General features: G+C 33.6%; 11 protein-coding genes across 11 annotated transcripts; 6 read left to right on the top strand and 5 right to left on the bottom strand.

Annotated features, from left to right (window-relative positions):
- Positions 1 to 169: 169 nt before the first annotated feature.
- On the top strand, positions 170 to 781 carry NAEGRDRAFT_72922 (uncharacterized protein; the record flags this gene model as incomplete). Its single annotated transcript, XM_002671961.1, has 1 exon — positions 170 to 781. One exon carries the CDS (start codon positions 170 to 172, stop codon positions 779 to 781), a length of 612 nt encoding a protein of 203 aa, XP_002672007.1.
- Positions 782 to 1611: 830 nt separating this feature from the next.
- On the bottom strand, positions 1612 to 4691 carry NAEGRDRAFT_81341 (uncharacterized protein; the record flags this gene model as incomplete). The annotated part of the gene is made up of 1 exon (XM_002671887.1): positions 1612 to 4691. One exon carries the CDS (start codon positions 4689 to 4691, stop codon positions 1632 to 1634), a length of 3060 nt encoding a protein of 1019 aa, XP_002671933.1. The 3' UTR covers positions 1612 to 1631.
- Positions 4692 to 5711: 1020 nt separating this feature from the next.
- On the bottom strand, positions 5712 to 7013 carry NAEGRDRAFT_72920 (uncharacterized protein; the record flags this gene model as incomplete). Its single annotated transcript, XM_002671886.1, has 1 exon — positions 5712 to 7013. The coding sequence occupies one exon, from the start codon at positions 7011 to 7013 to the stop codon at positions 5712 to 5714; it is 1302 nt and encodes a 433-aa protein (XP_002671932.1).
- A 364-nt stretch (positions 7014 to 7377) lies between these two features.
- Positions 7378 to 8494, top strand: NAEGRDRAFT_60892 (uncharacterized protein; the record flags this gene model as incomplete). The annotated part of the gene is made up of 3 exons (XM_002671960.1): positions 7378 to 7777; positions 7830 to 8146; positions 8195 to 8494. 3 exons carry the CDS (start codon positions 7378 to 7380, stop codon positions 8492 to 8494), a joined length of 1017 nt encoding a protein of 338 aa, XP_002672006.1.
- A 1813-nt stretch (positions 8495 to 10307) lies between these two features.
- Positions 10308 to 12170, top strand: NAEGRDRAFT_81340 (uncharacterized protein; the record flags this gene model as incomplete). The annotated part of the gene is made up of 4 exons (XM_002671959.1): positions 10308 to 10514; positions 10657 to 10775; positions 10857 to 10939; positions 10989 to 12170. 4 exons carry the CDS (start codon positions 10308 to 10310, stop codon positions 12146 to 12148), a joined length of 1569 nt encoding a protein of 522 aa, XP_002672005.1. The 3' UTR covers positions 12149 to 12170.
- A 238-nt stretch (positions 12171 to 12408) lies between these two features.
- On the top strand, positions 12409 to 13488 carry NAEGRDRAFT_81339 (enoyl-CoA hydratase/isomerase family protein; the record flags this gene model as incomplete). The annotated part of the gene is made up of 1 exon (XM_002671958.1): positions 12409 to 13488. The coding sequence occupies one exon, from the start codon at positions 12409 to 12411 to the stop codon at positions 13486 to 13488; it is 1080 nt and encodes a 359-aa protein (XP_002672004.1).
- Positions 13489 to 13538: 50 nt separating this feature from the next.
- Positions 13539 to 15113, bottom strand: NAEGRDRAFT_72916 (nucleoporin nup98; the record flags this gene model as incomplete). Its single annotated transcript, XM_002671885.1, has 2 exons — positions 13539 to 14866; positions 14951 to 15113. 2 exons carry the CDS (start codon positions 15111 to 15113, stop codon positions 13539 to 13541), a joined length of 1491 nt encoding a protein of 496 aa, XP_002671931.1.
- Positions 15114 to 15743: 630 nt separating this feature from the next.
- On the top strand, positions 15744 to 19475 carry NAEGRDRAFT_52512 (FH2 domain-containing protein; the record flags this gene model as incomplete). The annotated part of the gene is made up of 1 exon (XM_002671957.1): positions 15744 to 19475. One exon carries the CDS (start codon positions 15744 to 15746, stop codon positions 19473 to 19475), a length of 3732 nt encoding a protein of 1243 aa, XP_002672003.1.
- Positions 19472 to 21071, bottom strand: NAEGRDRAFT_81338 (guanine nucleotide-binding protein alpha-1 subunit). The gene is made up of 4 exons (XM_002671884.1): positions 20598 to 21071; positions 20358 to 20526; positions 19993 to 20312; positions 19472 to 19943 (listed from the first exon to the last, which is right to left on the bottom strand). Exons 1-4 carry the CDS (start codon positions 20710 to 20712, stop codon positions 19495 to 19497), a joined length of 1053 nt encoding a protein of 350 aa, XP_002671930.1. The 5' UTR covers positions 20713 to 21071; the 3' UTR covers positions 19472 to 19494.
- Positions 21072 to 21819: 748 nt separating this feature from the next.
- Positions 21820 to 23070, top strand: NAEGRDRAFT_72913 (uncharacterized protein; the record flags this gene model as incomplete). The annotated part of the gene is made up of 1 exon (XM_002671956.1): positions 21820 to 23070. One exon carries the CDS (start codon positions 21820 to 21822, stop codon positions 23068 to 23070), a length of 1251 nt encoding a protein of 416 aa, XP_002672002.1.
- A 176-nt stretch (positions 23071 to 23246) lies between these two features.
- NAEGRDRAFT_72912 (uncharacterized protein) lies at positions 23247 to 24852 on the bottom strand (the record flags this gene model as incomplete). Its single annotated transcript, XM_002671883.1, has 2 exons — positions 23247 to 23570; positions 23614 to 24852. 2 exons carry the CDS (start codon positions 24850 to 24852, stop codon positions 23247 to 23249), a joined length of 1563 nt encoding a protein of 520 aa, XP_002671929.1.
- Between the last annotated feature and the right edge of the window lie 1409 nt (positions 24853 to 26261).

Here is a 26261-nt window from a genome sequence, read left to right as displayed (position 1 = left end):
TAGGAATTTGACTTATTCTAAACTTTGACCTTTTTCTGTTGGAATAGAAAAGTCTTATGAATATGATGATTATTGATGATCCCACATGCTAATTCTAACATTGAATTTCAATTAGCTCTTTGCACTTTATATCATTCTTAGAATTAAATCAAAAGTCATTACAAAAAAAATGATCATTTACTATGCATACAAACCTAATGATGATCTCGCTGGAGAAAAATTAAAATCCTACCTAATACAAGATCATCTTCCGAATGAGCATATTATTCAAGGAATAGCCTATGGAGTCCCAACACCAAAAATTAGACTTTTATTTAATTCGGGAAGAGTTTGGAAATCTTCAGAGGATCGTCCAGCAGGTTTTGAACAAGAACTCTCTGGTGAATTTATTAAACAATTTGGAGTTGATCAGGGGTTACTGGTAACATTTATTGATAGCTATACATCTTGTAGTATTTATTTGGTGAAGGATTTGAAAAGAGGTGGCAAGACATTGCTCTATGGAGAGGGTACAAACGATTATGATTGTTTGGGGAATAGTAATGGAGTGGATGTCAGAATGATTTTTGAGCCAAAAGATGAAGAGAAAATTACTCATATTGCATGTTGCTTTTCATTTTCTTGTTGTGTGATAAATAGGAGAAATATTAGAATCAGTGGACAGAATTGGCTCTCTTCAAATGCCACCATTACGCGTTTAGATTGGAATACTTCTCAATTCATATCAGATGAGGATATAGTTGATATCAAGGGAGAAATTTTCACATTGTTGCCTATTTGAAAGATCATCGATTTTTGGTTGCTGGCTCATCAAGTTGTGGACAAACCTTGTCGGATCGTCAAATTCCTGGATCATTTACTTATGTTTCGCTAGATTATCCAATTAGATCATTCTCTTGCTCTTCGAATAAGACACTTGTGGCTGCTCAAGATGGTACGTTTAAACTGTATGGAAATAGGACAATAGATTCAATCTATCCATTCGATGGGACAGAGGTTGAGAGTGTAATGTTATTTAAGGAGCCACTTATCATTGTACCAAAGAATCATCCCAATGTCCTGCTCTTCGATATGGTATCCAAAAGTACTAAGTTTGATATTACCGAATATTTCCCACACCATACTTACCAGTCAATAGGTATTGTTGCACATACAGCGTGCTTGCTTATCTATTCGAAAGGTTATCAATTAACTAGATATTTCAACAACCTTTGGAGTATATGTTTATCTGGTAAATTTTCTGATATTACCTTTCTATTCTAAGTATTTAATTGATTTAATAAAACCATTTAGCATACCAACTTTGCAGCCTTAATGAAAGTTCAATTTGGAAAGAAAACGATCAAAAAAATTAAAGATAAACCAAAATATATCTCTCGCATTTCTTTTAAAACATATTGGAACTGTTATCCTTACTAATAATACCAGCAATCTATTCAGCAAACAAACAATTAAGAAATATACCAAGTATTCTATGGGTGGCAGAAATCAGGAAGATTGGATTGCTGTGAAAAGATCTGCCTGAACCTTCTGTCACTTTTTTCTCAATACGGCTATTATCTTTATGGTGAAGGAAAAAGAATTCGCAATACGTTGCTTCAACATTTTATTCTCTTGTAAAATAAATTCATTTATTGCTTGAACTGTAGGTATTGATTAAATGGTAATGTTGTGTGTGAATAATTAGTTGGGGGTGCTTTAGATGAGTGTAATTCCAAACCATCACTACTACTATTTCCACTGTTTGATTCATTCTTAGAAAGGAAAATAAATGAGTTTCCATTATTATTATTATTATTATTGGAATTTCCAAAATCAAAAGTAAAATTAAATAGAGGAGGAGCTTGAACATAGGAGAGTTGTTTTTCTCTTTCTGATTGTTGTTCCTTCTTTCTATTTTCTTGTAGAAATTCAGAAGAAGTAGAAATATTTCCAAATGAACTTGTTAAAGTGAAAAGAGGAGAATTTTCAAAAAGAATTGGTTTACGATGTTCTTTTTCCGCTAATCTTTCCAATAGTTCATCAATAAATCCATGATTAACTAGACCTGTAAGAATTGATCTCCACTTGCTTGTTTTAGGAATAGTTTCATATTTTGAAAGTAGATTCATAATAGTATCTCTATCATTTAACAAGAGATAAGGGTCACTGGATGCATTCCAATAGGCTTGTGCACTATCAGATGAAACCATACTTCCTCTTCCACATACACTTTCAATTTGTTCAAAGAATGACAAATATGAAGGTTCAAATAAATGTCTATATGAAATTCTTTCAAGTAATGATATTGATTTTGGATGGTATTTGATAGAAATGAGTTGTGATAAATTATCTTGTGGAATGGTAATGTAATCTTTGAATTTTTGTTCTAGAACATCATCAAAATGATCGTGAATAATGTTAACAATCGTATCTAAACTTGAAAGTGTTAATTTTGTTCTTGCTAAAACCGATGTTGAAATATTTAACAAATTATCTTTCGTAAATAGTGGTAATCCCATTAGAACATTTAAAATTTCCTCCTGATGAATTGTCGTTTTGAAGTATGATGTTATAATATCAATATCATGACTTGATGTAATGAAATGTCGGATAATGTTTCTAATATCATTAATGTTATTTCTTACGATAGGTTCATATGACTCATCGAGAATTTTAAATGTCAAACTGAGGAAATTATTAGAAAGTGGCCATAGAGAACCAATAGCATTTACAAATACCTTCAACGAACTATTACAAAGACAGTCCAAAACAGGCAAATCATGTGAAATTAATTCAAATGAACCATCGTTCCATCTTTCAATCATTTGACTAACATTTTGAAATGGTTCAAATGAGGCATGAATCTTTGATATTAAAAATTCATTCCTTTCTATCAAAGCTTTCATAAAACTCTTTTCAACTGTGCATGCAAACATTAACAAGGCACAAAAGTCATAAACATCCTTCTCAATATATCTAGTAAAGGATTTGAATATAAATCTTCTTCTGGATGAATAATTCTCAGAGTCTGAAGTTGAGTAAATTCTATCCAATATTGTTCTTGTAAACGAATCATAGGCATTTGAAATTATAATTTCCATAAAATTGGACATGAATGGATTCTTTTCAATAAATTCTACAATTAGTTTCCAATCTACAATCTCCTGTTTGAGAAATAAATTAACAAGATCTGTTTGTACTCTTGGTGTTAAACAGAGCGAACGTTTCTTTGGATGAATCTTTGTATCATCAAGGAAGAGTTGAATGTTATTAAAGATGATTGTTGCAATTTCTGGTTCATAATATTGAACAATTACATTACCATAATTAACCAAATAGTACTGTGCACATGAGTTTAAATGTTTTGCAATCCTCTCGTATGGTATTTTAGTAATTCCCAAAAGAGATATCAAATTAAGATAGTTGGTATCCAAACCATCCATATATTCATAGAGTCTTTTTTCATCATTTTCAACATGTCTTCCATGAAATTGATTCAAATAAATATCTAAAAATTTAGTATTAATAGTTAAAATAGTATTCAAATTGTTAAATATTAAATCCGATAATAATGTCAACTCTCCCAAACTTCCTATATATTCAAAGAACCATACAAGAAAATCAACTTGATCCAGTGATTGTATTTGTATGAGGATTCTTTCCAAATCATTTGAAAATAATGGAAGAGTATTGTTTTCTTTTCTATTTTGATATAAACGTCCAACAATAAATTGAACTGACTCAATATCATTTCGCATTAATAGTTGTGGGAAATGCAAATTAAAAAGAGCAATATCTAATAAATTAGTCCAACCAATTTTAGAAGCTTCCTCATGGCATGTTTGTAAAAGTTGTGAATGTAATAATTCATAAATTATTCTACTAATTCCCAATTGATAATGTGTTTGAGATCTGTTAAATAATTGATAGACTATTTGATATTGATTTTCAAATTCAATTGGTGCAATGAATGGAGAAATTATTTGAGGAATACATTTGGAAATATCCAATTCTCCATTTCTTAAAAGTAAAGTTTTAGCAAAAGCAACAGCTGTATCATAATGTCCATTCAAGAATGCCAAATCATAATACTTTGATGGTGTTACTGTGCTCAAATCAAATAAAAATGATTTTTCAATTAATTGTAAAATAATTTCGTTATTTCCAACACTGCATGCTGCCTTTACAAGATTACGTGAATAATAATTTGGTATTGGAAAGTAATTTTCACTCTTTTCTTGATTTGGATCTTGTATAAATTGGTGCAAATCATAATATTCCTCCTGAAGTGGTTTTAATATTTCAATAAATCTATTATTTGGTAATTTATCGGAATAACTATCAATAGTTTGTGCCCAAATCCAACGAAGTGCAAATGATTTAATCACTGCACTATTTCTAATAAAATGTACACTTAAAACTGCCAATCTTGAAGTTTTGTTTACACTTGCCAAGCCTCCAAAACAATTTTTCCTCGTCAAAAAACTTGCAATTAATCTCCATTCTTCAAATAGGAAAATATCTCGTACTACTTTTGTCGATTTATTAGCAATTAAATTAAGATCATCATCCTCATGTTTTTCATGTTTGTTGGAAAATGGTTCCGATGCTGATGATGATGAATTAATATTTGTACAATCATTGATGGGTGCATAAAAATAGGTGAGAATGTTCTTGTGGTTGTTGGTAGTAGTTAGCAATTCGTTCATTTTTTTACAGATGATCAAGGAAATTATTTTGCAGCCCTGAAATGAAAACTTTTGGTGTTAGATTCTGTACAGTGCAGCAATTCATGAACAATCAGATTGAACCAATTTTACAATGTAATATGTAACTTCAATTCCAACAAGCAAATACGTTTTACAATTGTCAGAAAATCCTCGAAGATCAACCAGGAACTATTGTGAAATCGAACAGCTATGTAACACTTCTAATTTTCCTTTAAAATCATCACATGGTGTGATATCCGTGTTGATCAAAACAACAGAATAAAAAAACAAGAAATGACACTTTCCAAAGATCAAATTGCCAAAATTTATGGTAAGATTCAATTCGTAGATAATTGGCCAGATTACAAAGTCCAAATTGTTGATAATTGGCCAGATCTCAAGGTTCAAAAGGTCAATAATTGGCCTGATAGTGTTGGAAAATGGCAAATTGTTGATAATTGGCCTGATTATAAGATTCAAATTGTTGATAATTGGCCAGATTTTAAAATTCAATATGTTGATAATTGGCCAGGTTTGCCATAAACAATAGAGAATAAAAGAATTTCCATGAATTTTGCTTGTGGTTTTGATAAATCGGAAATGAAATATGGACACAAAGGCATAGTCACGATTTAGAACACCTATGGCGTGTAATTATCGTATGAAATATCTGTGCCACAGAAATGCTAATTGGTGGTGAATAAATTGGAAGTTAATTCATACTAATTCACAATTTATAAAAAACAATGAAAAGGATCAAAAAGAAAAGACTACAGCACCACAGGTTCCCAAGTTGTCTCCAACCTCAGTACTGATGTGGCTCGACGATGCTTAACTTCTCAAATCGGACGGGATGAGGTGCATTCATCGTGATATGGCCGTAGCCATCCATGTAAGTAAGTTTCGTAATATAAATCATATAAATCGTTCTGCAATCTTAATCTACTGTGAAAGATTAGTAGTTAGGTCGCCTAAAAACATTGTTCAAAACAACCATTGCTCATTCAATTTATTGTTTAGTTACCATTGAATGCACAAAATAATTAAAACTATAGCCAATATTATTGTTGTTAAATTACATGCATTAATACTTCTTTGATTGTTTGCAAGGGTTGAATTCTTTGGAGAATTAGAGCTCGTATGGATGAAACTGCTACTAACAGGTGTAGCAATATTAGAATCATTTGCAAATGGTGGTGCCCAGCTCTGTAATGGAAATCCTCCACCAGCGCCCAATGTACCATTGGAAGATGATACATTCAACCACATATTCTTATTCCAGCTATTAACAACTGATAACATTCTAAATAAGGAACGAACGTCAACTGCCCAAGCATTAGTACTTGAAGTAAAATCCATATTCCATGCTTTTTTAAATTGTGTTACATAATTTCCCTCTGGAGATATCTCTGTTTCTAAAGCAGCTGCATTCCAATAACTATCATCTGCCAAATACATTCCATAATTTTGTAATGTCCAAGCTATGGCCAATCCTGGAATTGTTTTTAATCCCAAATTGTTAATATTAATACTGGTGTTAAGAGCGAGCAATGAACCAGGACGAACATATGGATTAGTACCTCCATATTGATCTGATTTACCATCAGCAAAATATCCATCACAACCAGTTGCTGGCCACCTGAAACAGCTCGAAACAGCACTTCCATTTCTGTAGTAATTGTAAACAGCCCAAAGATTACCTTTCAAAGCATGACGTACTGGATGAACAGTTCCATTGGAGTCTGGAATTAATTCTCCCAATCTAAGTGTACCACCAATGGATGATAATCCAGAACCTCCATGGGATCCATAAGCGCCATCTCCATAAATACTGACACTGATAGTTTTTGTAAGTGTTGTGACATTTGAAGTTTGTGTGCTATTAGTACAATGACAAATTGGTTGAGTCTGTACGATTGTCACATTATCTGGCATTAAAAAAGCACCAGAATAATTACTTCCATCTGATGCAACTATAAAATCACTTGGGAAGGGAACTTTTGTGATAATTGTTGAACTTGATGCCTGACAACGTGAAGCCCCAGTCCAAGCTGCTGATGAATAATAGATTGGTGTTAACGGATTTGATGAATTTAATACAATAATATCAGGATCTGCCTCTATGGTTGCAGTGTTGGGCAAGTAAATATTTCCAAATTCATAACTTGCATTATTTCCTATAGGTAAATTCCAAATTGACCAGGCAGCAAATGGCCATTTCAACACTTGACGAGAGGAAGGTGGGGAAGTTATCACAAAGTTTGCTGCGCCTGTTGTGGAAAATATTGTAAAAAATAAAATTAACAAGAGTAGTGGTTTCATTTTTTTTTGAACTGGAAAGTGAACTACTTTCAAATGTAATGGTATCAGCATCAAAAAGTCAACATGGTGTAAATATCATTTGGATGGATGATCTTTCCAAGCTCAAGATTCGTGATTATTAGGATCTTTTGAATCGTGTTTGTAGTTCCACTTCTTTCAATAATGATCATAATTCTGCTCGTTCAAATATAAGCACAAATCAACCAGAATCATGCGCGCAGAATTAAAAGTATAAATTTTCTGTTTAAATTTTGGCTTTGAAACCAAACTCTCATTCCAAACACAAAAAAACAAATTCACAACTAGTTTTTGAATTTAATTCTATCTGCACAACTAACAGTTCTCAATAGCAAGTCAATACAATATGAAATACGTCAATTTGGGTGAAAGTGGTTTGAAGGTTTCTCAACTTTGTTTGGGTTGCATGAGCTTTGGATCTTCCAAGTGGATTCCTTGGGTTTTGGAAGAAGAGGAATCATTAAGAATTTTGAAGAAGGCATGGGATTTGGGCATTAATTTCTTTGATACTGCTGATATGTATTCTAATGGTGAAAGTGAGAGAATTTTGGGCAAGTTCATTAAGGAATTCAACATTCCAAGAGAGGAAATTGTGGTTGCAACCAAAGTTTGTGGACCATTGGATCATTCTGGTGAACAAAAGCTCATTATGGTTGGTAATCAAGGCAAACCAAATACCATGGGTCTTTCCAGAAAGCACATTATGCATGCAGTTGATGATTCATTGCAAAGATTGGGTCTTGATTGTAAGTTTTTTCTGAATTTCTTCTTGTGATTTGAAATGAATAATTGAAACAGACATTGATTTGTACATTGTCCATCGTTGGGATGAACAAACACCAATTGAAGAAACCATGGAAGCTCTCCATGATTTGGTTAAATCTGGCAAGGTCAGATACATTGGTGCCTCTACTATGTTTGCTTGGCAATTTGCCAAAGCTCAACATTATGCTGAGAAGAAGGGATTGACTAAATTCATTTCCATGCAAAATCTCTACAATCTCATCTATAGAGAAGAGGAGAGAGAAATGAATCCATTGTGTGTTGATCAAGGAGTTTCACTCACTCCTTGGGGACCACTTTCTAATGGAATGTTAGCTCGCGCTCATGATTTTGTCAATGCTGAGGAGAATGCAACCGAAACTGCTGAAAATGGTTCCAAGAGACAAAATAGTGATATTGTTCAAACCATATTTAAGGGCAATTTGACTGAAGGTGATAAGGAAACTTTGAGAAAAGTTTCAGAAATTGCCAAGAAGAGAAACGTTTCTCCAGCTCAAATTGCACTTGCTTGGTTGCTTTCCAAGCCTGGAGTTGTAAGTCCAGTAATTGGTGCAACAAAGGCTGTTAATGTTGAGCTCAATGTTCAAGCATTGGAAATTCAATTGACTGAAGAGGAGAAGAAGATTTTAGAAGGAGCCTACTCTGCCAAGGAAATTCAAGGAATGTTTAAATTAAATTAATGGAATAATTCGGGAAAACAATTCTTTTGAAACATTATGAAATAAATGAGTTTCATGTCACTATTTCTGTTACATTCTTCCTTAGTATCCTCATATGTTCCTTGATTAAGTTTATAATTGCACACTTGGATAAATAAATATTAAGGCCATATAACATTTCAATTATTATTTTGGACGGGAAGCCTGCCAGGAATATGGCAACAATCCCGCTACAGTCTTTGACTGTATGAACAGTGAAGGCAACGAAGACAGAATCTTGTTGGTTCAGTAAGGTTTTGTTGAAGAATTGAAAAGGTTGGACCAATTGTATTTATTGAACATTTGGCAAGCTGTATTGCTTGGTGCAAATTTTGGTTTCATATATTCTTATAATTCGAAATTGAAACTTCATTTCAACATTATTGAATTATTAACGAGTTTCTGTTTTAGTAAGAATCCAGTATTGCCATCCTTCTCCATTTTTTACTGTGAGGATTCATCTGGTATGATTTCTCGTTCTGTTAAAAAATAGAAGATGGATGGTAAAATGCAAAAGACTACAGCACCACAGGTTCCCAAGTTGTCTCCAACCTCAGTACTGATGTGGCTCGACGATGCTTAACTTCTCAAATCGGACTGGATGAGGTGCATTCATCGTGATATGGCCGTAGCCATTCCATTACTTAAAATTCACATTATAAATAATTGACTCCCTACATTCCTTAATAAAAATTGTAATGCCCTCATGAACATTACTTTATGAATTTTAGTTAGATGTCAATCCTTATTATTGTATTGAATGACAAACTTGTTATTAAGAAAGTTCAATTTGGAAAGAAACTGATCAAAAAATTAGAAAAACCAAAATATTTCCCTCACAATTCTTTTTAAATATATAGGAAATGACATCCAGTGAAACTTGTTCAGCAATCTATTCGGCAAACAAACAATTAGAAATATAATAGATATTACTGGGTGGCAGAAGTTAGGTAGATTGGATTGCTGTGAAAAAAGGTCAACCTGTAAACTTCTGTCACTTTTTTTATTGATGGAGTGAGTGCATTGTAAAGTTGCAAAGCTCACAATGTGTTTACAATAACATTTATTCTAAACCGAATCATTCGCATAATGTTGCCCCGAACGCTATTCACCTTCTTTTTACATAGCCTTTGTCCTAGTACCCTTATCAAAACCTCAAAAATAATAAACATACCTTATTCAAAAACCTTCTCTCCCACGTTTCGAACAAAATATTCTAAACTTATTATTCAGGAAATATCAATCCACCAACGGTCAAGTCAACGTCATTTAGAACGAAAACAATCGCACATCTTGACTTTTCTTTTATTCCGTCAAAAATCATTTTTAAAAAAAAGAGTGGTGATTAGGTTCGACATTCTTCCACTTTCGAATTACTAATTGCAATTATTGTTGTGAGAATCTAGCATAATGGATGGAGAATGCCCGTATGAAAAGGTTCAAAGAATCGGAAAGGGTGGATTTGCAGAAGTTTGGTAAGATTTTTTTTAAAATCAATTACAAATATTAAATTATTATTATTCTAATCTTTATTCGAAACTAACCACCCATCATCGCATTCATCATCACTACAACAATATGAACATTATACAAATATACTAATAATAATATCTAAATATTATTATTAACTACATTAATCATCATCAACATTATTCGAAACTACATTCTAATAATCATCAACATTAGGAAGGGCATTCATAAAATAACCAAACAACCCGTTGCCATCAAAATAATCGACTTGGAATCCTCTGATGACATTGAAGATATTCAACATGAAATTCACGTCCAAAAAACAATGGACTCTGAACACATTGTAAAAATCTTTGGAAGTTATGTTGTGAGACAGAGTTTGTGGATTGTAATGGAATTATTGGTGGGTGGAAGTGTTGCTGATTTATTAAAACCTGGTATTATTGATGAGCAGCATATTGCTGTGATTTTGAGGGAAACTTTAAAGGCACTCGAATATTTGCACAATGAACATAAAATGCATCGTGATATGGTAAGTGAAAGTTGTTTGAGAAAGTAATGATAATCTTGATGATTCGGTTCATTGTAATTATTAATATTATTATTAATATTATTATCAATCTATTTTTTGATGATTTATAACAATTGGTGTTTGTAATGGAAACTATGAATAGAAAGCTGCAAATATTCTAATTGGTGAAAATGGAGAAGTTAAATTGGCAGATTTTGGTGTTGTTGGAGTGTTATCGAATGGAGGGGCTACTGATGAACAGAAACGTTACACTTTGGTTGGGTAAGTATCTCTTTAGTCAACCAACATTTAATTGAACAAATTTTCAATCTTTTTAATGATATTCCAATAATGATAATATAGAACTCCTTATTGGATGGCTCCAGAAGTGATTAAACAAGAAGGTTCGGATCAAAAAGCAGATATTTGGTCATTGGGAATAACAGGTAAGTTTCTCTCTTATTAACTAATAATTAATTGAACACCAAATTGCAGCTATTGAAATGGCTAAAGGAGCTCCACCCTATTCACACATGGCACCTAATTATGCAATCTTTTTAATTCCAAAGAATGAACCTCCATCACTTGAGGACACTAAATTCTCAAAGCCATTCAAGGAATTTATCACTTGTTGTCTACAGAAAAATCCACAAGATAGATTACCAGCAAGTGAATTACTGAAACTTAAATTTATTAGATCAGCAAAGAAGAATTCAATTCTTGTTGATTTGATTCAGAGAAAATCAGCATGGGATGAAAGTAGAAAGAAACCACCAAATTTTGGTGCTACTAAAAGGAGAAATATTGATTCAGATACTGAATCTGATACATCATTGGATGATATTTCAGATGAAGATGAATCTCAACACACAACAAAGAAAAAGAATGGTCAAGGATTTTGGCAATTTGATTCTGATACTGATTCAGCATCTTCAAATAACCAAACTGTCAGATTGACACCTTCCAAAAACAATGCTAACCAAACAAGTTTGAAAAATATCACTCCACTTAGCAGTAGTACTACTGTTACACCAGGTACAGGCGTAGAGATTTCAAGTGTCTCTTCAGTGAGTACAATTAACAATACACCTTCAACCAGAAGAGAACAATCTCAATCCCAAGATTCAATCGAATTTGTGAAAAGTGATGATGAATATGACTCTTCAACTCTGAAAAGAAAAACTGTTGTTCTCAGAAAGGATTTACAAAATAATTTGGAACAAGTTTCACCCAATGTAGATACAATCAAAAGAGGAGGTTTACCAAATATAATGGCAGACCTTGTTGGACAAACACCTGTACAGACTAAAAACATTTTAGAGGATATTATCATTCCATCTCTGAAAGAATCAACTTCAAAGATTCATTTAAACACAATTGTGGATGAGCTCATTAAGGTAGAGAAGAAGGATCCACTCTTTTCGAAAAATCTCCTTTCTGCACTCATGTCAAGAGTAAATACCAGAAATGATTCTCCATATATTAATTCTAACAGATCCTCTCTATCAACAACCACAACTCCTGAAAGATTCTCATTGGCTTACCCAGAAGGATTGGATTCGAGTCCAAATGCTCTACTCAACAGCCAAAAAGAAAGTGCCATTGGAAAGAATTTAATGCAAAGATGGAAAATTAAAATTAAAACCTTAGAATAAAAAAAATCTTTCACGATATTTGACAAGGAAATACTTTAATTGAGCTTTTGAAAAAAAATCTAATTGACCAAATTGCTTGGAAATCTCATCAATTACTGAACCATTCACAATCCTCTCTTCACCACATCTTCCTCACCACATCTACTTCCATCCACTCATTCCACAATCCTCAATTCTCTCAACTTTTTCTTCCCTTAATATTTTTCCAAATCCATCTACCCAAGGTCCTAAATAGGAAGTCAAAAAGAAAAGAAAAAAAAATGCGTCTCTCGTTTCTCCCACAAAAACTCGGAGAACAACAAGATGAAACAATGTTATTAGTATCGGTGAATGAGTGTAGCAGCAATGGATCTTCTTCATCTTCATCAGCTGCAGCAAATTCTACAACAACAAGAAGAAATAATTCATCTTCAACAACACCATCAATTTTCAAGATGAAAACATCAATGCAAGATGAAAGCCTTTTAGCATCGGAAGATATTTTCACTTCTCACCATCATACTAAATATCATAATAGTGGAAGTATTTATAAACAACATCCACTTGCTCCGAAGAATAATTATAAGAATATTTCAGTGTCGTTTTTATCTGATAGAACAATTCAAATTATTAAAATTCAACGCCCAGAGGTGAAGAATGCAATTGATAGAAGAACAGCAGATGAACTTTATCAAGCATTCTTTGATTTTGAAAAGGATGTAAATGCACGTGTTGCTATATTATATGGTTCCGAGACTGATTTTTGTGTAGGGGCAGATCTTAAAGCTGTTTCGGAAGGAAATTTGAATCAAGTTGAGCCAGTAACTAAAACAGCAAAAGGACCTCTGGGCCCAACTAGAATGAGCTTATCCAAGCCAGTTATTGCTGCCATTGGAGGAGGTTACTGTGTTGCAGGTGGTTTGGAACTTGCTTGTTGGTGTGATTTACGAGTTTGTAAGACCAATTCGATATTTGGTGTCAATTGTAGACGTTATGGTGTTCCATTAATTGATGGAGGTTCAATTCGTTTACCAACTTTAATTGGATTGAGCAGAGCTATGGACTTGATTTTGACAGGAAGAGAAATTGATGGAAAGGAAGCACATAAAATTGGCCTTATCAATAGAATAATTTCTAAGGATGAAAATGTATTGGATTGTGCTGTGAAGTTGGCTAACCAATTATGTGTATTCCCACAACTTTGTATGAGAAATGATAAAACTTCAGCCCTTGAAGCAGCTTATAGCGGAAAATCGATGAAGGAAAAGCTTCAAAGAGAATATGAGCTTGGTCTTACTGCTCTTAATATTGAAACAGTTAAGGGAGCCAAGGCATTCGTAAATAGAAAATCAAAACTCTAGGTGATTACTGAATAAATGTAGTTCAATTTTTGCTAACAAGGAAGTTTTTATTAAAATCCCTTGCCAGGGGTTTGTAGAATGTATTGTTGTGGAGGAGGGTTGAAATTTTGCTTCGGAGGTTGTACTGGTGGAGTTTGTTGAGTTGGTGGTTGTGGTTGTGGTTGTGGTTGTATTGGAGTTGATTGAGTTTGTGGTTGGACTGGCTGGCAACTAGCATACTTGTTAATGAGTTTCAATTTCCATTCTGGACTAATTGAGTTAATAAAATAAAATTGTGGAGAATTACAAGTTAGTAACTGAATCATCATTACAATGGTTTGGATTTGATTGATTTGGAGATTGTCCAGTACACTGCAAATTTGATAGGACAGTGTCTCATTCAACGAAGAAAAGTTATGTAAAATCCAAACTTCAATAGCACTCAAAATATGTGGTAACTCTGTTGCAGTGACCGACTTTTTGAGTTGAGTTTCAAATAATTGTCTGTTCAATTCTTTGATAGCTGTTCGATTTTCGAGCTCCTTTCCATTTACTAAAATGTTGAATGCAGTTCTAAATAAGGAAAAGAAGGAAGAAGATTGAGGGAGCGAATAGGTCGAAAAGAAATTGTTGAAACTTCCGAGATAAGCACGAGCACAGAATTCAGAATCTTTAAAGGTTGACTCAAGGTGAGAGACTAAGGGTTGGAATGTTGGAATGCCAAAGTAATCCATAACAAGCATAACTTGGAAAATATCTTCTGCCTTTACCTTGGATGATTCAATATAGGAACTGATAGCATGTTGTAAAGCAATGGCTTTGATTCTTCCAAACTTTGTTTCTGGAATGAAAGATGTTGCTAATTCTAAGGTAAACATGTCATTTTTCTTGGTACAAGCCCTTACCAATTGAGATAATAATCCATCATTTAGTCCAACTTTGATTCTATGAGTCTTGATTGTAGTAAAAAGTCCATTTTCATCATAAATTTCAATATTTAAATCATGGAAATCATTACTTTGATAACCACCATATTTTGGAATGGTTATAAAGCCATAAAGATTGGTGGGTCCAAAAGAGAAACGAACTGTTGGCTCAGTATTTGCTGTACTAAAAGGGGTTAATCCACTTTGTTTTGATTGAGTAGTACCAAAGGCAAATCCAGTAGAAGTAATGGCTAGTTGTGATGGTGGTTGTGTTTTTGCTCCAAAACTGAAATTACTTGTTTGAGATTGAGTTGTTGAATTGCCAACAAGTGAAGATTGTGTAGAATTGGATGTTTCTGCAGTTGTTCCAAAATTGAATCCAGTTTGAGTAGTGGTTGCTGGTTGTGATGGAGTGAATCCAAAGTTGAATCCACCAGAAGTAGTACCAGTTTGACTAGATGCTCCATTGGTTGCTTCATTGGAATAACTTGATGCTAACTGATCTAATGCTCAATTGTGCTGTTGTTGAGCTTGCGGATTGTGAAACTATTACTTACTTGCAAAGTCTATTTCTGTAGTGGCTGATAGTGGTGACTCGTCCCCATCATCAGAATCTGCAAAACCGAAGCTAAATGGTTGAGTAGTTGTTGGTTGTGAAGTATTTGATAAAAAGGTGAATCCACTTGTATTAGAGCCTTGCTCATTGATTCTCCCAAACATTTCAATAATATTGTTTTTTTCTGCCTTGTGATTGATATAAACAGGGGAATATCTGCCCGTTTAACTACAAGCCAGAACACAGAATTCTTTAGAGTTCAGTGGAAGATGGATTTTCAAATGCCATCTCATGAATTCTTTAGGAGGGAAACTATGTTCTAAAAATAGCATCTCTAAGGAAGAAAAACACTTAACACTTATAAATAGGCTGAATGAACGATTTGAGAGGAATAAGGTGAAGGTCTGCACAGAATTGAAGGGATTTAATATTCCTTTGTGTGAGAGAGGTTCCAAGCGAAAAGGCTGTTCGGTTGAGTTCTCATCAATTATCATCATAATGCTGGAAGCCGATCATCTCGTTATGATAATCAAAAACCAAGTTGTTTATTCTTCATCATAAAAATAGTCTCTACTAGTACTTCACAATTACATCAAGAAATTAACTTCAGTCAATCATTTGTTGGTTCGGAAGACATTTCTTGATTATAATATTGACACCACAGAGAGTGCTCTATCATCATCATAACATTAGTTTTCTTCTAGTATTATTACTGAATGAACATAAATGATGCAATTATAAGGAAGAGTGTCACTTCTAGGGCCAATATTGATGATTTATCATCCGAGTCAACAATGAATTCCTTCATCACAACAACAACTGTGATGAATACATCTGCGAATAGAAAACATTGTCATGCCTCTGATAAAGTCATTAAATTACTGGCACTCTACCTTCAACAGGCGAATAGCGAACAAGAGTTATATGATAATGGAACGATTGTTTCACTATCAACATACCATTTGGAAAAGTTAAATGAAAAATTGGCAGATTTCGAGGTAACCCAAAAAAGGGAGGCCAATCAGAACAAAATTTTAAAGTGGATTATAGATAATATTGTAAATAGCTATGATACAATCCAAGTGACGAATAATGACTTGGAGATAATAATGAACAAGTTTAAAACTATAGTTTCGAGTATTGAAATATTTTACAAAAAAGTGAGGAGATTTGAACATTTAACTGAAAGCGAGAAGATTACATTAGATTTGAGTTATTTCCACTACTTGAAAGAGATTAGAATAACTGGAAAATCTACAACTTGTACTTTTAATTTGGGATCAATTTTAAACTCTAATGAGCTCAAACAAATTACCTTCTACAGGAATGTAATTGTTGACTCGTTCGATAAAATTGTCAACTCACAAACTAATAAGTTAATATTCATTGATTGCCCACAATTAATTTCGAAAATGGAGAATGATGATTGCTTCGGAAAATCAATTCTGGAACACACAGAGGGCTTGTCTATAGAAAATTGCGAAATTGCAGAGATTAACAATTCCATATTTAAGGAAAATAGGGAATGGAAGAATTTAAAGAATTTCAAGTTGACCAAAACAAACGTTGACAAAATATTGCTACCTGGTGTGAATGTACCAAACTTGGCTGATCTTTGTCTGCAACACAATTCAATCTCTAACATCAAATTCTCAAAGAATAATTCAATATGTACCGTAAATCTTACAGTATTGGATCTAAGCTTTAATTTACTGGAAAATTTAGATTATTTTTCAGTTGTTAAATTACCTAACTTGGAAATAGCGGATGTTTCTAACAATTACTTGGAAAATGTAATAGGTCTCCTACAGGCATGTGATAAGGATAAGTTGAAGCAGGTCTATCTTCACGGAAATAACATTCTAGAGTGGAATCAGATTTATCCCTTGACCTACTTCGATAATTTGGAGGCATTGACTCTGGTTGAAAATCCACTCCAAAAAGAAGAACCAGACTACCTCAAAGTGATTTTGAATCTCTTCTCAAACAAGACTAGACCTGAATTTTACTTTGATGGTGACATTTACTATTTAGATGCTCTGCCCAAATATCCATTCGAAATTATAGATCCCAAGTCTATTCTCATAACATTGCCTCCACCTCCTGTTGAGGTAACTATTCCACCTCCACCATTTGGCATTCCACCACCTCCAATGATGGGTGGAATTCCTCCACCACCTGGTGTTCCACCTCCACCAGGAGGGTTCTTGAAACCAAAAGTCAAAAAAGAGGTCTCCAAGACCAAGAACATCCACTGGAAACCAATTAGAAATACTAAAGACAAGGTTAAATCAGTTTGGGTTTTGGAAGATGAGGACGAAGAAATGGATGAAGAACAAAAAGCCATCTTTGAAAAATTGGACAATTTGTTTTCTGCAAAAAAGACTTCTTCTCCTTCAACCAAAGTTAAAAATCCAAAGAAAGCCATTGATGATGAGTTGAACACCATTATTGATTCATCATTGGCAAGAAATTTAGAAATTTTGGTGAATGGTCTTTTTAAATATTGCGAGTTGAAAACATTGTTGGATGCAATCAATACTATGAATGTTGAATCTTTGACGATTGATCAAATTAAGGGACTTTCTCAATTTGTTCCAGCTACTGAGGAAATTGTAAAGAAGAAAGAGGTTGTGGAGAAGTATTTTGACAATCTAAGACCTTCTTTATTGTGGACATGGAAATTGGCTGAAATTTCAATACTACCAACTAGACTTCAACTCATGCAACACATGAAAACATTTGACACAACAAGAATTAGTGACACCATTACTGCAAAATTGAACACTGTAGATAATTTGCAGAATTCAAAGTCATTCGTAAAACTTTTGCACATGTTGCTGAAAGTAGGTAATTATATGAACAGAGGTAAAGCACAACTGGAAGAAGCTCAGGGTTTCCACTTGAACATTTTACCCAAGTTGAGCGATACCAAGTCAAGTATTAATCCTAAAACAACCCTGGTTCATTTTTTAGCAGAAACCTTAAAGAATGAAAAGAGTGAATTATTTAATTTTGAAGTTGAACTTGAATCTTATGGAGTTTGTAGTTCAGACATATTCAATATAAAATTGGATATTATTCAACAAGATTTGAAAGAAATTCAAGATGTAAGAGAATTATTTCAATCAAAGAAACCAGACATTGATACCATCAAGAAAAAGGAGAAGAATCACAAGATTGAGGCAAACTTTAGTAGTTTCCTATCAAAATGTAACGAATCTGTCTCACAAGTAGAATCTCTTTTTGAAAAGTTGAACAATAGCTACAAGATGGCATGCGACTTTTTCCACTTTAATCCTACAGAAGATGAGGCACTGTCTTTACCTGGAGATCCTCTTTTAATTATTGTAAAGGATTTCATTAACCATTTCAAGAAGGCAAAAGATGATCTTGATAAGGAAGAACGTAAAAATCAACAAGCTCTCAAGCGTACATTGACCTTGAAGAGAATTCAGTCAGAGAGCAAAATACTCAGTTCTCCATCGAGTCCAAGCAGCCCATCTAGTCCACTAAGCAGTCCCTCAACACCTTCCACCCCTACCACACCATCCACACCTCCAATTTCAACTAAAAGTGTTGATTTCCTCAAGAAGAGACAACTCTCAATCAGATCTAAAAGTTATTCGGATTTGGATGAAGAGAATAGCCTTAGTCCACTATTAAAGGCTAGAGCTAGTTTAAAGAAAGGAAGCGGTTTGAGAAATGTTAAAGTTGCTTCAGATTTCACTGCTCCAGAGAAGACTGAGAATGAAACCATTACCCAGGGTCCAACAGAACAAGACTCCTCAAATGATAACAAATCTAATATTTTAGAATCTCCAACGATATTAAATTCGACTGAAGATAAAAGCGAAGAAATTGAAGAGAAGGTCACTCTGGTGGAAGATGTTAGCCAACTAACATTTAGTGATGTTGAAGAAATGAAATCAGATCCAGTAATTGTTACTCAACATCAAGAAGTCAGTGAAACAATACCAGAGACTTTACCAGCAGAAATGGATTCAATTGAAAACACATTATCTCAGGAAGTTATTAACCCAGAAGCTCCAAACGAAGTTTCAGACATAGCCTCTCCAATTGAAAAAATTGAAAATCTACAAGAGAATGAAGTATCTACTAAAATAGAAGACACCAACAATGAAAAGGAGGAAAATGATCAAGTTAAAGTAGAGGATATTCCTATTACGATTGGAGAAGTGGAAGCAATTGTTTCCGATGTGGACCAATCAGCTCCCCAAGATCAAGAAACTACACCAGAGGACAATGCTTCCAATTTCCCAACACAAGAAATCTCAATTGAAAAGACTGCAGAGAATGAAATTCTTACCTCAGAAGTTCAAGAGGGTGTCAATGAAACAGCAGATTTCACTGAGAAAAACCCTAGTGAAAATGATAGTAATACGGAAGACAAAATGGAAAGCAAGGATAATTTGATACCTCAACAGGAAGACAGTGAAACTGTCCATGTTGCGTCAATCAGTACTTTGAGTGTTGGGGCAACTAGTGAAACTTTGATATTATAAATGGGATTTTTAATACTTGTTAGTTTAGTGATTGTGACATTTGTGGATTGCATCTAGTAATGATGGATTTCACTATCGAATCGATTTGTTTTCCGAGCTCTGTAATATCAAGAGCTGTAACACAGCTCACATTCACTAATTTAGAGTTAATATCTTTTGATGTAAACATATTAATGATAAAGTTTCTGGCAAGAGTAACATCCTTTTCGCCTGAATAAGTTTCAAATGTGTCAGAAAGTTTGACACCGGTATTAATTTTTTGTTCAAATAAATCATACTTGTTGAAGAGCAAGTAAACTTGAGCTCCAGTAAACCATCTAGAATTGATATGATCCTCAAATAATTGTAAAGACTCCTTCATTCTGTTAGTTTGATCGTCTTCGTAACATTTTTGATCAAATTCACTCATACTTGTCACAAATAAAACAACGTCCACACCTTCAAAATGGTGAATCCACTTCTTTCTCTCTGAATTAATAATAGGGAATTTTAGAATATACTGATTTGAAAAACATACCGTTTCTTTGACCACCCACATCAATCATTACAAAATCTGTCTCATGGGAATGGAATTTTTGTTCAATTAAGCCCGTTGTTTTCATTCTAGCTCTGACAATATCCTCTTCGGTCGGTATATAATCATTTTGGCAAATTCTATCTAAGTTATCGAAATAGTACTGGGCAGAATCTTCAATTTGGAATGAACTCTTCTTCTTGAATGTTTCTTGCACTCCTGGATCTTCCCACAGAGCTTTTATTTCTTGACCTAGTTCCGAACTCCAAACTCGTTCAATAGACAATAAAACCTTTGATGAAAGTTGGTCAATTTTAAGAGCTCTATTCGAATAATATTAAAATTGGGTCCACACCATTAAAACTTACCTTTCTCTATTATCTTCATTTTGAATAGGTATTTGAAAGGTATGCGTTGCTTTAATTAAACTCATCATGTTACGCAACACATTTTCATAAATAATATTCTTCTTTAGAATTCTTTCTTCCTCAGGAAAACCATTATTATAAATTCTTTGCAATTGTTTGAAAATAGTACCTATGTTGTTCATCCGATAAATGATAATATGTGGATTGGTAAACAACGCTTTCGAATAATAGAAAACTTACTTTTTCCTGAATCACCAGCTCCCAACAATAATATTTTCTTTGGTGGTGTCTTTACGACATGGGACGACTTTTTCGATGACGATGAAGAAGATTCCTTCTTTCCAAAGCATGCCATTCTAATATGTTGATGATTTTTTTTTATAATACAATATCAAATTCTAATGATATTTCGAATAGAGAGAGAACTTCAATAAATCTACTATTAATTAATACGAAAGTACTCTCAGCAAATAATGATGATGATGATGGCAATAACACGTGATGAAATTTTGTTCAAAGTTTCTTCTGTGGTTGTATAAAGCGAAGAATTTTCCAAAAAAAAGTTTCCTCCACAGCTCTCAACTACTCTATTCTCTCTTATTGAGTGTATATTATAACGACAAAATAAAGATGATGATGATAATGTTGTAATTGCCGGCAAATGACCTAAAATTTTCAAATCTACGGTTGTTTACAAATTGGCGGTCAATTCGTTGTTTTTTTTTAAAATTTGAAAAAAATATTCGTGATGGGTTTTGGGCTAATGTTGTTTGATTGAAAAGTAGATGATGAGCAAGGCTTTAATAATCAAGATAATGTGTCGCTAATGCTGTAATGAAATTTATGATGAAATTTAATGCTCGTTGACACCTTCCTCGAAGGAAATTTAATCTTCCTCTTATTACAATCAAGGAATAGATTTAATTCAGAAATGGAAGTAATACGTTGCTTATTTGCATGCATGTCGTTTTGTTGTGATTAAATTAACGAGATGGGAATGTGATGACCAGGAACGGAAGGTAAAAAATTGTGATATTTTGGTTTGGGATTGTCAACTATCTGTAGAGGTTCGCGTTTGGATTAAACATTCCATATCACAAACTTTGTAATTAACACATTCCAGTTGACCATTATCTAAAAAATGTCACCACTAGTCAGGAGGATTGTTTACCTCTTGGTTCTTCTTTGGTTTTGTACTCCCACAACACAACAAGTTGTTAATAATATTGGAAAGTGGAAAAACTGTACCCAAACACAATTTATTTCTCAACTAAAATCAACACATTTTAATATCTACAAACCTATTCGAATACCCTCTCCTATTGCATGCGAATCAATTACAGTCCCACAAGGTGCAAAATATTATTCACACTTGACAGTAGGAGACACCTTTCAAATCAATGAGTTAAGATATGATAGCTCGAGGAATTTATGTGCTTCTAATAAGATATTAGAAAATGAAATGAATTTTAATTGTTCGGATTTATGTATTGATTCGGGGTCTGGAGTTTGGGATAACAAGACCTCGATATATGATTGGATTAATTATTGTCAATATTGTAGAAATGCGAATGGATTTGAAAAGTATCATCAACTTCGTCTTGGACATTCTTGTAACAATACGAAACTAATAGATTCTCGAACTAGGATTGTGGACATTATTGAATCCATTCCAAATGATATTAGATATTGTGGAACGGTAAATATAGGAATTCCTCTTGTAGTTGGTCCATTAATGGACAGTTATGCAATAGTTTGCTATTGCGAGAAACATAATCGTTTTGAATTTGAATGTGTAAAACATGGATGGGAGAATATTCTTAAAGAGTCATTGGATTTTGGAGGCCTGATTGTTTTTTCTCTGTTATTCATTGTGACAATCTCTTTGCTACTCATCCCAAAATCAGTCAATTATTTCAAAAAGGTACCAGGATTCACAATCCTTAGACTAATTCCCTCACTTGCTCTAACTTTCTCTTCCCTATGTTACATTGTCAATTATTCCCTTTATTTCACACCTAGTTTTGCAGTAGCGACTACGTTTCTCATGATGGCACAATTGATGCAGTTTTATTCATTATTCCCAATTGTAATGAGATGGTATGGAATGGCCACTCTGATTAATCAGAATCAACAGGGGAAGCCAAACAACTATTCCATTAAGAAGGTATATATCATTGCTGTGATTTTATTCTTCATTGCTGTCTTGTTCGTATGCTTTGTGACAGTTGCCATTCCATTATTAATTGGAGATCAATATTTTCTCTATACCTATGTTGCGATTTCGTGGTTGAGTGAGGTATTATGCCTATCCATGTTTATTATTACTTCACGTAGAGTGAATTCTGTATTGAAAAAGCTGTCTGACATTGTTTCGAATACTGTTCCGTTTATCAAGCTCTCTAACTTTTCCATACTTTTCGTATTGGTAATTTCTTTTATTGATCTGAATGGAGTATTTGCAAAGCTGGTTAATGACAGAGTATTCCTAGCATACACTCAAATATTAACAGATGTTCTTTATTGCATTCTTTTTTGTAGGATTGTAATATTTGATTTTGATTATGAGGACTTTAAGATTTTCAAAAAGCAAACCAATGATGCTAATGGGAAAATTGAAGAAATTAAACAGGAGCTATCAGTAACCACAAATAGTCATGAACATGAAACATCCAATTCATCTAGCAGTAGTTATTACTTGTTGGACAACTAATTTAAGTAAAGTTCTTGTTTTATTTCAATTGGTCTAGACTATGTCCGTTCAATCTCTGAGAAAGATTTCAATTAGGTAATGTCTAGATTTTCATTCGTGGAAAGATGACAACAGCAATTGATCTATCAACCAGTTCTGTAATGTTCTTTTGAAACTGAACATTAAGAATTTGAAATTTAGGAGATTTCCAATTTTTCCAAATCTTTTGGATCAATTTCCTTTTCCAAAGAAACAACAATGTAAGAGTCATCACTTGGTGTTGTAGATGGAACCAATTTCCAGCTTACGTGAACACTGGCATACTTTTTGTTTAACTCATCCAAATATTTTCTTACTACAGTTTCAAAATGTGAAAGCTGATAGGCAAAAGGCAGCATTGATAATCCAAGAGTACAACAAAAGAATGTGAATCCAAGACAACAGTACTTGGTACCTGGTTCATTGCTCTTCAAAAATTGGTTTAGAAGATTCATTTCAGTAACAAATGTCTTGTGTGGAATCTTTGAAAACGTTAATTCATTCATTTCATAATAAAGTACTTACAGCTTCTTCTAGGAATTCATGATAATTTGTTTCATATTTCAATGAAATTCCTCTTACTCTCATATCACCAACCTCTTTCAATTTAAGTGTACGTTTAATAAATGTCTTGTACTCTGATTGGCCATACTTGTTTGAAAATCGTGAGCTAGTCTTTGAATGATGTTTCTCGGGTTGTTTCTTTGTAATAATGTTTGGAGCTGTATGAGCTCTTTCCAAAGGTCTATTGAATTGTGAGCTTTTTGTGCTATTTGACCTAGATCTTGTTGAGTGACGTTTATCCTCATGATTTCCAATATCAGTAATAGCTGGAGATGAATTATTTACACTGCTACTTGTTGAAAGAGCTACTGTTTTAGTGTGTTCGCTATCATGAGTTTCATGAGTTTCAACAGATGATAAATCCACAGCTGTTTCATGTTCTGAAACATTGTGTTGTTGCGTAATTTCAATGGTAGGTGGCTGCACTGCTGGAATATCAACACTCTGTGGAAGAGGTTGCTTATACTGTCCAGGCAATTGATGTGGACTATCCAGTGGAAACTCTCTCGGGGACATTGCATTAAAATTCAAAGTAGATGAAGGTGAAAACATTCTCGGAGTGCTAGCAGGTGATTCATATTGTTGTTCATTCATATTATCCTCATTGTCCAATCCACTACTCACACTTCCACTCCTAACTACTGACGACGATGACTGATCAATTATATTACTAAATGTAGTCTTCATCAGATTATTATTGTTATTATTTACAAGGCTTTTTGATATTTGAACAGCGAGAACAGGACTTGCTGTTTCATCTTTTAGATTATTATTATCGTCAGACATGATGGCAGTCTGTTGTTGTTGTTGATGATGACTATTCTTCAAATTGGTTATTATCTTCTTTTTCTTCTCTGTAACAATTTGCAAATCCAATGGTGGAATTACAACCTTCGTAGCCGTATTACTATTATCTTTTACAACTACCGAAGATGTTCTTGTAGTTACTATTAATCCGTCTGAAGCAACTATTGTTGGTAGTGTACTGTGATGATTGGCGCCTTTTCTTTTTGATTTTTCTTTGCCATTTTTAACGTTGGTTTTATCTTGCTTATCAACAAGAACAATTTGCTGGTCATGATTGTTTGTTGATGTTTCTGTTGTTGTCTTGTGTTGTTGGTGAAGCTTCCTTTGAGGAGACAAGATTTTCAATTCTTGTTGTTGTTGAGGAAAAGGGTCCATTTCAGTGTCGGATTTCATTGCATGTAGCACAAGAATCTAGAAGATATGAATGGTCTTGATGAGCGGACTCACAATAAGAGAGTGGACTTCCTTTTGATTGAGGTAATTGGATTCTAATTGATGTGTGTTTTAGATGATTCAGGGAAATTCACTTGTTGTTTCTCCTCTTATTAACGGCATGCAATAATTTGTTATTGTTTTGTTTAATATATTCTCTTTTGTTTCAGAGGAGATGATAAATTATTATTGAATGCTGACTGCAGTAAAGTAATGAAATTGGTCAGAACAATTGATTAATATGGAAGATGTTCTTATTTGTTCTCTGTTTGGTATTTCGAGTTTCACTTGTATTGTACTGTATTGCAAAGTAAAGAATTCTTGGTGAATACCCAAAATAGTAGCAGACCAAGCAAGCACTGATTTGAATGGTTTTGTTTTTTTCAAAAAGTTTTGACAATTTGCACGCTTTGGACAAACAATTATTTGTTGCGTCGCCAAATCTTCTTGTTGTAATAATGAGGAATCAGGTTCTTATTAAATCCACAACAAACAGTTAGAAAACAAGACAACTACGACTATTGAGAGTTTGTCCTCCTTTTAGTTTCGTACGAGTGAGTCGCACATTTAGGCTTTCGTATTACTATTGAATGATCTTACGAACGAGGAGAAGGAAGAGAAGTAATCGATTGAGTGGACATCCTAATGCGCTCAAATTGATTGTATTATGATTTTCGGTTGTTAAGTCGGTAAAAGGAATAGCTCGGTCAATTGAGGTTGTAATCGTTTCGTATTTTATCCACTGAATATCCTTAATAATCATTAACAGCACCACCAGAATTATTAAACATACTAGATTGTAAATAACTTTAGTGAGAATCTTTGTTGTTTTTCAAAAACTTTTGCAGAATGACATCAGCAGCAATACGAGGAGACATTTCTCCCTTTTCAACTCTATCTTGTACATTATTAATGAACAAGCTTGTGTTTTCATCTGTTTGAAGGAGTCTGGTAATTAATTCTTCATTGACTTGTTTCCACATCCAGGTCTTTCTTTGTTCTTGTCTCTTTTGTTCAATAAGTCCATGTTCTAACATGACAGTTCGATAATTGATGGCCTTCTCCCAAACTCCAGAAATTGGATATTTGGTGTCTTCCATTGGATTTTCTCTTCTGGATGAGCATAACATTACTTCTGGATAGTAAATTCCAGGATATTTAGGTCTCATGTAGTGCAATGCACTTCTATATTCACCCCTGGCTCTTCTTGCAATGAAAACCAAATCACCATCTGCCTTATTTACAACTACCAAATCGGCTACTTCCACAATACCTCTCTTCATACCTTGTAATTCATCACTGAGGAATATTTAATAATCCTAATAATAATTGAAAAACTTACCCTCCAGCTTTTCACACAATGTCACAAT

The sequence above is a fragment of the Naegleria gruberi genome (genome assembly GCF_000004985.1).
Source record: "Naegleria gruberi genomic scaffold NAEGRscaffold_57, whole genome shotgun sequence".
Classification (NCBI taxonomy): Eukaryota; Heterolobosea; class Eutetramitea; order Acrasida; family Naegleriidae; genus Naegleria; species Naegleria gruberi.
Note: the sequence above shows the minus strand (reverse complement) of the source record. Positions and strands in the feature narration are given on the sequence as shown.

Coding starts and splice junctions, on each gene's coding strand:
- NAEGRDRAFT_81338 (XM_002671884.1), bottom strand. CDS start 20,712: ATGGCATGCTTTGGAAAGAAGGAATCTTCTTCATCGTCATCGAAAAAG. Junction 20,313..20,357: donor AATGAAGATAATAGAGAAAG/GTAAGTTTTAAT, acceptor TTATTCGAATAG/AGCTCTTAAAATTGACCAAC. Junction 19,944..19,992: donor TGTGGGTGGTCAAAGAAACG/GTATGTTTTTCA, acceptor TTATTAATTCAG/AGAGAAAGAAGTGGATTCAC.